The 9,116-nt window shown below is 47.3% G+C and overlaps 3 protein-coding genes across 3 annotated transcripts; 2 read left to right on the forward strand and 1 right to left on the reverse strand.

The window, feature by feature from the left end:
• Positions 1-1,203: 1,203 nt before the first annotated feature.
• Positions 1,204-2,488, forward strand: BDV38DRAFT_253341 (uncharacterized protein). The gene has a single exon (XM_032055228.1). The coding sequence runs from the start codon at positions 1,302-1,304 to the stop codon at positions 1,917-1,919; it is 618 nt and encodes a 205-aa protein (XP_031911123.1). The 5' UTR covers positions 1,204-1,301; the 3' UTR covers positions 1,920-2,488.
• A 57-nt stretch (positions 2,489-2,545) lies between these two features.
• Positions 2,546-3,372, reverse strand: BDV38DRAFT_144818 (uncharacterized protein). The gene has a single exon (XM_032051502.1). The coding sequence runs from the start codon at positions 3,191-3,193 to the stop codon at positions 2,648-2,650; it is 546 nt and encodes a 181-aa protein (XP_031911124.1). The 5' UTR covers positions 3,194-3,372; the 3' UTR covers positions 2,546-2,647.
• A 1,010-nt stretch (positions 3,373-4,382) lies between these two features.
• Positions 4,383-6,861, forward strand: BDV38DRAFT_285264 (fungal specific transcription factor domain-containing protein; the record flags this gene model as incomplete). Its single annotated transcript, XM_032060449.1, has 5 exons — positions 4,383-4,803; positions 4,874-5,546; positions 5,615-5,992; positions 6,062-6,336; positions 6,428-6,861. The coding sequence occupies 5 exons, from the start codon at positions 4,383-4,385 to the stop codon at positions 6,859-6,861; spliced, it is 2,181 nt and encodes a 726-aa protein (XP_031911125.1).
• Positions 6,862-9,116: the final 2,255 nt, after the last annotated feature.

The following is a 9,116-nucleotide window of genomic DNA, read 5'->3' on the forward strand; positions in this document are numbered from 1 at the left end:
GTACGATCTCGTCCAGTAACTCTGCCAAAAGATTGAATGCTCCCAGGATGTAACCTCCTTCGCCTCCCAAAATAGCATGCGTTGCCTGTATCTGCAGTCTTGCTGATGGAGCCAGAGTGGCTAAAACATTATTCTCCTCAAGAATGTCGTTGGCCTCCTGAATGATATCAAGACTGCTCGGTCTTGACTTTGTTAGTTTGGCGGTGCACCTGTCGATCAACAACTTAGTGGCACTCTCAAATGTAGTGTCTTTGAGCTTGTTCGTATCTCGGATTGTTTCTGGAGATGTATTTAGTCAGACAAGTCGCAACATCTTGCCTGAGGATGTACCTGCCTCCAAGTGCCCATATGTCTCCTTTGGTTGTCCAAGGACGATTCCTAAGTATTTCCTACCGTCGTCAGCGCAGGTGGTCAATAGCTATGATAGAACCATCTATAAATACCGGAGGTCTGTATCCCGGGGTTCCGATTAACCGAGTAGTGTTGTAACCGGCACCTTTCCCGGCTTCGGAGGCGATGCCGAGATCGCAGAGCTTGAAAGTACAGACGCTCGACTCGGAACTCTGCTTAACAACTAGGATGGCATTGTATGTAAGTCAGCGTTCCAGAGAGCCAGAGATGAGTGAGGGGAACCACCATTTGCCGGCTTGATGTCTCGATGGATGATGTTTGTCCATGAACGTTCAAAGGAGGCACTCCAGTTTCCCGCTTTATACTTCACAGCCAAGCCATAATGAAGATAAGCTAGTGCTGATGCCAGCTGCGCAACTAGAATCCAAACACTTTGCCCGTCTAGTGGCGTCGTGCTCTTCCCTATCGGTGATGGATCTCCAGAATAAAAACCATAGAAGCCGTCTTCGTCCTCTTCGTTGTCAGTATCCGGTGGCCGCCCGTGACGAGTATTCAGGTTGCCAAGATCGCAATACTCTGTGTAGAGGAAAAAGGCGTTCTGTTCAGGATCTTCATCAAAATCCAGATATGTGACCACATTAGGATGTCGAAGTCGATCTAGGATGATGCGCTCAGATTCAAAGTATTTTCGCACATAACCATCGGCGTCATCTGAGAGAGAATATGTCTTCCGAAATACTTTCTGTTCATGCGTTAGCGCAATGCTCGCTATATATAACCATAGTATGTTGGCAGAACTTACTAGTGACGGCTGTGAGGAATCGATATTCACAGCTTTTTCCAGAACGTGGCAGACACATTGGCTGCCTTTCTGGATCCAACGGGTCGCTTCGTCATTGACCGTGTAAGTCTCCCAATCAAGGTCGTCGATTACGTTGTCACTCAACTGCATGTTGTTGTTTCTCTTGGATTCTGCCCCTTTCTCGATCAGTAGCTTTATAACGGTATCATTCTTCCTTTTATTAGCTTCGTCCAAGGGCGTTAGCCCCATGGTATCAACTGCGTTGACATCTGCACCCCGATCTAGTAGGTGGCGGATGATGAGATCATGCCCCTTTTTTGCTGCACAGTGTAGTGCAGTAGCACCATATGCATTTCGAAGTTTGGGATCCGCGGAATTCTCCAGAAGGCAGCGAACAACCTCCGCATGCCCGGCCCAAGTGGCGAGATACAAAGCTGTTCTCTGTAGAACGTCTGTGGCATTGATGTCAACATTTAAGCCAATCAACGACCTCACGATGTCTAGATGGCCCTCCTTTGTCGCTAAGTGCAATGCGTTCCACCCATCGAGCTTCGTTGTTGCACTAGTTGAAGCTCCACGCCGAAGAAGGGATGATACGGTGGATGTCCACCCGCGTCTAGCGGCCCAGTGTAAGGCGGTCCAACCTCCAACAGTTGCCACATTTGGGTCGACCTTCTTGTCCTCCGCCATATGTTCCACAATTTCCGTAAGGCCGAAGTATGCGGAGATATGTAGTCCTATCATTCCTCGATATGCTCTTTCGTAATGGCCGGGGTGCTGCTCGTATATTGACATGATTAGGCCAGCAGACATGGTATTGGCGCTTGAATCAAATAGAGCCATGACATCGTCAATAATATGCTCTAAGGAAACGTTATGGGCATGTTCCCCCCAGTATCTTGCGGCATATCCCAGCATGGCGTATCTTTTCAACCTATCTCCTAAGTCTGCTTGTTCGGAGGGGACTATGAGGGAGAAAGACTTGAAACGGAGACATGTGAGGCATTTCTTGGCAATGACCGTTTGGGGTTCCTCTGAATTGGGCAAAAGATGTTGGAATTTCGGTAGGTATAGCTGAAGGTATTCATTGAGCGTATAGTGTTCCAGAAACACCTGGTGTCGAGCTCGGTCAATGAAGATGAGACCAGCACAAATTTGATCCAGGGTGTCGATAAATGGCAAGTCCTCTGGGTTAAGGTCTTCGCTTCCTATCTGAATCCCGATTGCTTCTAGAAGCTCTCCGATGGTAAAGGGTCTTAGTGCATAAGCTAACCACATTAATGCTTCCAGTGCGAAATGAGACTGGTCTGCTTGGCCATACATGAGACTCTCCAACCGCATATCATACAACGTGTTGAGGGTCTGATTTGTAGACAATGAATGCCTCACTCCCTGGATAGTGCGCTGGGACAGCACGGATTCTAAAAGCAGCCGTGCATTGAGGAACCTGACAGAGAGTTAGCCTTGGTGGTCACTATAATCCGTTCACGTAACTCACACGCCGTTGGACTGATGCAATATTGTTTGCACAACTTCATTACAAAGCTCCGGCCGGTTGTTGAACCGTGATTCGGATAGCCTGGTCTGGATATATTCGCGTAATTCCGAATCACGCGCGAGTATTTCCAGCTGTGCAAAATTTCCTAATATTGCCTTATTCAAAGACGTTGGCCTGGAGGTGACAAAGAGACTCGTCATGGGCAATTTGAACAGGTTTTGGAAATCATTGACGAAGCCTTCTGAGCCATAAACGTACTCATCCAGCGCATCGAAAATGATGAAGACTCGATCGAAGCTAGCAATATCCGAGTGTAAAGTCGACCACAGATCTTCCAAGGGTAGATGGGGTGAGTGGGCGTATCTCTCGTATAAAGCCATGAGCATATCTGACACGCGGCCCGATTGTCGTAGGAGTTGCGCAAGTAAGGACCTGACAACATTCGCTGGTGTCTGCGTTGATCCTTCGCAGAAGTTGAAAAAGGCGAGTAAGACTGGAACTTTTGCCGAAGGATATTTATCGCGCAGATATTTAATGACCATCGAGCTGATTGGTTCTTGTCAGATCCAGAAAGTGTTGTGTTGACGTTAAGGTATTGGTTGCGACGCAGGCTTACCAGAGGACAGATTTTCCGGCACCCGCTGAGGGGTATCCACGATTAGCAAATCTAAGGGCTAGAACTTTTTAAAGACGGCTGTTTGGAGAGCTTACTTACGCAAGCCGCTGCACCAAAGAGCTTTTCCCGGATTCGCCTCCCACTCCAGAAACGTGGAGCTATGAAGAAGCCAGGCTCCAGTTCCCGACTCATATCGAGCTGCCAATTTCTCCAGCACGTCAGGAAAAGGCAGTTCATCGAGCCATTTTCCAATGTCGCTGGCCAGTTTAGGATCAGGAGTTTTGGACTTTGTTAGATCCAGATAATCCGTTGCTATCGCAGGCGCCGATTCGCTTGATTGAAGCAAAGCTCCCAGATTAGAGCGAGCTTCCCGGGTTCTACTGATAGCCCTATTGCACGCCCCGACAATCGAACGCCGGGAGCTCAACCATCGGCGTAAATAAGGTCGATTCAAGTTCCTGTACAGAGACTCCAAGTCTTCGAGCGACTCTTGAAGTCCCCGGCTATTGCGAGCCAAATGGGAGAGCGTTTCGACGTCGGCATCATCAGTAGCCTGTCGTTCAAGGAATTCAGGCACAATCCGGATAATATCTCTGAGAGCCTTTAACTCGTGGACGAGTTGGACTACTTCAAATGGGGGATCTTTCACTAGCGAGAAAGCATTGATGAGACTCTCTGTCCGATGATTCAAGAGGAGGAGTAAAGACAAGGCGTTAATGGCTATCCCAGTTGGCTCCATGGGGACCGTTCGCCTCAAGCTGCTAAGACTGGCTGCTGGCCCTTAAGCCGAAGAATACCCAAGACGAAAGGCCAAACTATAAATAATATGTCCGAGTAGACTTGCTTGTGAAGGTCGGTCGAAAGGATGGTGTGAGGTGCGTGGATGGCGGCACAAAAGGAGGGCGGCCTTTGGGAACTTGGCACGTTGCCTCACTAATGCATTGCGGTGGCTCCCAGTCCATTCCCTGATATGTACACGTGGAACGTCTGAGGTCGGTCGCATGGTGTCGTCAAGAGCTAGATAGCAACTTTTTCTCGATCCATCATCGCATTGAACTTTTCTCCACGTGTATTTTCCCGTTCGGCAACTCGATATCTATAGCCTAGGCGCTGCAATGGAGATAGGTGGTCTAGCCCTGGCGTCTGCCTCCGCCGCTCATGAGCTCTTAATTTGTGGCCTCCGAATATACCGTCGCATTAGGGAGGAGAAGAATTTGACTCGTGCTTTGAGAGAGTTTCAGATGTTTGAACTCGAAGATAGGCAAGCCCAGGTCAAAATCGATATTGCGCTGGCTCAAGGCGTCTTGAGGAGCCCGACGATTGATCAGGAACACAAGGATCGCCTAGAGCGGAACTGGAAACGCATTACGGACCTCCTAGTCCAAGTCGACAACCTCATAGACCACATGATCCGCAACTCATCATGGACAGCGACTCGGACTCGTCATGAAGCTCGAGATAGGCTGCTCTACTTGGGTGACACCAGAGCCATCTCCAACGCGGTGCAGGAATTTCAGTCTATTGTGCTTGCCGTCCGTGAACTTGACAAGGAAGATTCGCCATTATTCCTCTCAGCTAATGGGGGACCCAACGCGCACTCTGGAAGTTTTCGGGAGTAGCAGTGCGGGCTCCTTTATGCGCGAAATCCAGTCGGCAATCAGTGCTCGATTAGGAGCCTCACATCGACATATGGCCACGAGAAAAGTAGAAGCGCCACAACTGCACCACAGACACCGGGACTTTCAACCTTCTTCATCAGGCTATGAAGAGCCAGCATTATTCCTACTTCCTCCACGTAATCTTGCTGACGGCCTGATGCAGGCCTATTGGGATAACAACTGGTCCCTCTACCCTGTGATCGATCGCTGTAAAATTGAGGCAACATATGAGTCGCTCTGGACGTCTCACAACGCGCGCAATTATCCGTTAATTCCAATCAGTGTCATCAATCTCTGTTTTGCAATTGGCTGCTACTACTGCGAGCTCCTCCCACCTCGGGAGCGGAAAGCTACGAGCGACGACTTTTTCACACGTGCAGAATCGCTATATAAGAAGACGGGAGAAACCATATCGTACGAGCGAGTCCAATGTCTGCTGCTATTCGGCATATACTTACAGAGCACGACTTCCGTCTCTAAATGCTGGATGACCGTAGGCCAGGCTATTCGTATGGCCCAAAGTCTCGGAATTCATGTGGCCCAGCATGATCGTTATCGAGAGGCAGTAAGCCATAGGGAGTACCAACGTCGCACCTGGCATGGGTGTATCTGGCTAGATCGGTAAGAGCGTGTTGTTTCCAAATCCTGGCCTGACTTCTTCGCTCACTTGCTAAGTCCACCACTCTAAGTGTTCTCTCATCTACTCTCGGCCGTCCTGGTATGATCCCGAAGTGGCTGTTCAACTCTATCCCACTACCGTCAATGATTGATGATGAATTTTTCGAAACCCAAACGACAGGCTCTCCATTCCGACCTGATGGGCGACCGTGTAGGATGGCATTTGTCGTGAAAGCCATGGAGCTGTATCAGATTCTTGACGAAATCCTCGTTGACCTCTACCTCAAGACCTCCAAGGATGAAGATATTGAGAGCAAACTTATGCGTATTCTCCAAATCGATAGCAATCTCCAAGCGTGGAAAAAGTCCCTTCCAGAGTTCCTCCATCCGCGCGCTAATGCCGAAGCCGATGCGATCCTGAAAAGACAAGCCATAGTCTTGAGAGTTCGGTAGGTTTTCCAGCATTACGTTTCTTTTCCCTGACAGCTATTTCCAGACCTCCATTCTCAATACTCCAGCAGTTTTTTGCACGCGCGCATTCTCCTCTTCCGTCCGACCGTAATCTGTTACTGCATGCGCGATTCCACTGCGGCCGCGGCTACGATGGCGGGTTGTTGCACGGAAAACGAACCATATGGTTCCTACGACGATTGCAGTCTATCTGAAGTAATGCTAGCACAATGTGTCCGCATCAGCTTCCGCATTGCCCGTGAGCTCATTGAAACCTTTGACCACCATCTTAACCGACAGACCTTACTTGGACCGCTGCCCAACTGGTGGTATTCCATTCTCTGTAGGTTCCACATGGCCCCCCGACCTTTCTTCTCCAGGGGCTTCCAGCTGATAAACTGGCCTCCTTTCCTGGCCTTCCTGCAAACAACCAGATGTATACAACGCGACCATGATGATTCTCGTCGAGCGATTTCTAGAAACCAAGGATGGTGCCTCTCCCGCTATTGAATCCAAGGCCGAACGGACGTGGAATGCGGCACTCAGGGTCCTGAAGTCCTACGGGGTCTTAGCCGACTCAGCGACCCGATGCGTCGCGGTTCTGGAGATCTTTCTGGAGAAGCTTTTCCTCCGCAGCAACAACAATAACAACGGTAATGGTGACAGCAGGGATACAGACACTGTAACTACCACACCGCATCATCTCGACGGCTACGACTGGGATGCACTGTGGGCCATGTCAAACTCCTTCGGTCAGGAGTCTAGTTTTTCGGATTCAAATTTATTCCCGCTTACGTTCGATGGTTATATTTTGTCGGATTTGCTGTCGTCGTCGTTAGAGCAGGGGTTTAGCCCGGCTGATAGGTAAGGCAGGACTATGTCCGAAGCTATTGATTTATAAGTTTTCTTGGAAGCAAGTGTCTGGGAGAAAGTACACTATACGCCAATTACATTTTACTAGGGAATAGAAAGAATTAGCATACCATACCGTAATGCTAGAGAAATATAGCCATCAGGTTAGCCGGGCACTGTTAAGAGTCCATTTCGCTGTTTGGTCAGGTTTGTTTAAATACTGTATCTAAATTTCTCGCTGTGGCACATTTGTTTATGCTATGTAGGAAGTAACAAGTAATCCTAATGTACAACCACTTGCTGAATAAAGAAACTGAGTCTGATTCTTTGAGAAATAGTTCAAATCTAGGTGATCCTCCGCTTAATTTTCCATAAGTGAAGGAATGTTGACTGAAGAATTCGGGCTTCAGATACTGATGTGCCTCCTTCAAAAGTAATCTATTTAGTAGAGCACTTTCGCTTTTTAATCTGCCTTTCCTGTTCAGCCTGATGTTGCTCAAGTTCATACTTTAATATTGTCCTAGTATGCAAAGCTTGTTCAGTGCCTTTCATTATTTGATTTAGAAGTGCTTTGATAGGCGAATCAGGACTACTATATCGATTTTTAAGCAATGGTTTGAAGCTAGATTCTGACTTTTTTTTAGCTGTTTGACTGTATGAGGTGTTTTAGGCGCTGAACTGCCTTGACATTAGGTCTACTACCCGGAGATGTAGGGGTCTTGAGCTGAACTGTCAGCTAAGATAGAACGCTCTCAGGAAATAGCGAAACTAGACCAGTAGCTCTAAAAGCACTATAAATATTGCTGCTGATAAAGGCCTCTGTATAGGCCTTGGGAGATATATCCGAAAAAATCAAATTTATTGACATAATCAAGCCTCGAGATACCAAATAACATTTTCAAGTGGCAGGAAAAGTAACAACCCTTTGAGCAATAATGATCCAAGAGGACCACCAGAGCTTAGGAAGGTAAACAGATCCTATCCGAACCTCTATTCCAATGTATCTATTGGTTTATAGCTCAGCTGAAATCCACTGCGCAGCAATAGTAACCTATCCAACAAAATTAATGTTAACAACAATAGTCAGGCAGACCCAACTGCAGACCCTCGAAGCCCTGCTGCCAGTGCTGAAAATACGGATTATTACTGTAAATTTCTTAATAAACTGGTGGACCCAATACAAAATAAAGATCAAGTGAGGTTAGCTTGTATTGTTGGTCTTATACCATCTGATATATCTCAGAATAACGTTCTTGGAGCGATCCGGAGCGCAAATAGTTAGCGCGATATAAAAGGAGCAAGTTGCCTATTTGGAACGATGTTCACCATCTCAGCCAAATAATCAGAGCCAGTATAAAGTACGCTCCTTTGATCACCATAAAGCTTCCTTGAAATAAAGGGCAAACGTGTATTATGGTAGCTAGCAGGATAGCAAGTTTAGTGCTATAGGTAGACTGAAAGGTAAATATCTGTCAGTTAGTAGAGAATACTGCAATAGGAGAAAAAATAGAAGATGTGTCAAATATGATGACTTGTTTAGGACGGAATTCCACAGTGCTGATCACTGCATGTAAGCGGCAAAGTATTTAGCATATAATTGCTTTAGACTAAAATCTACAGATTCTAGTCAGGATAATTATCCGTACTATTAGGGGGATAAATGTGGTGGGATAACGTATATATATGCTCTGGAATTTTAGACACTTGCTAACGCATGGTATATTGGGAAACCAGCCCAGGTTATTCTCACAGGAACTTGGTCGGAAACGAATCATTATAATACCCTTAGCCCAACCTCGGTCTCTCTACACCTCTACCGGCTTCAGTATCACCGGCTATGCCGTACAGCCTTATAGCCATGTTTTACCATCGTTGATGCTTTACGCCTCACCTTTATATGGCTCAGTGATATAGTCGACCTGAACTAGTCCACTATTTCGCTCGTGTTTTATCTTCACCAAGTTTAGTAGCCTATTTGTTATTGCCTTGTTCTTGCGTCGAGCCAGTTGCCACAGGACCCACCATCTGGAACTGATAATACGCCTTTTTTGAGCATAAACTCTGCTACCGGCTTCGACTCCTGAAGGAGCTGGTTGAATGATAGGGTCCCCGGGACCTTTATCCGCCAGAGATCCCGCCACATGTCCTTGCGGAGTTGCCCTAAAAGAGGACATTCGATCATGATATGTTGGGGGTTCTGGTTATCTAGCCCGCACCCACATCTAGCATCGTGGCAGACATTGATGCGGGTAAGGTATTGTTCAGCCCTAC

The sequence above is a fragment of the Aspergillus pseudotamarii genome (assembly GCF_009193445.1).
Source record: "Aspergillus pseudotamarii strain CBS 117625 unplaced genomic scaffold BDV38scaffold_47, whole genome shotgun sequence".
Lineage (NCBI taxonomy): Eukaryota > Fungi > Ascomycota > Eurotiomycetes > Eurotiales > Aspergillaceae > Aspergillus > Aspergillus pseudotamarii.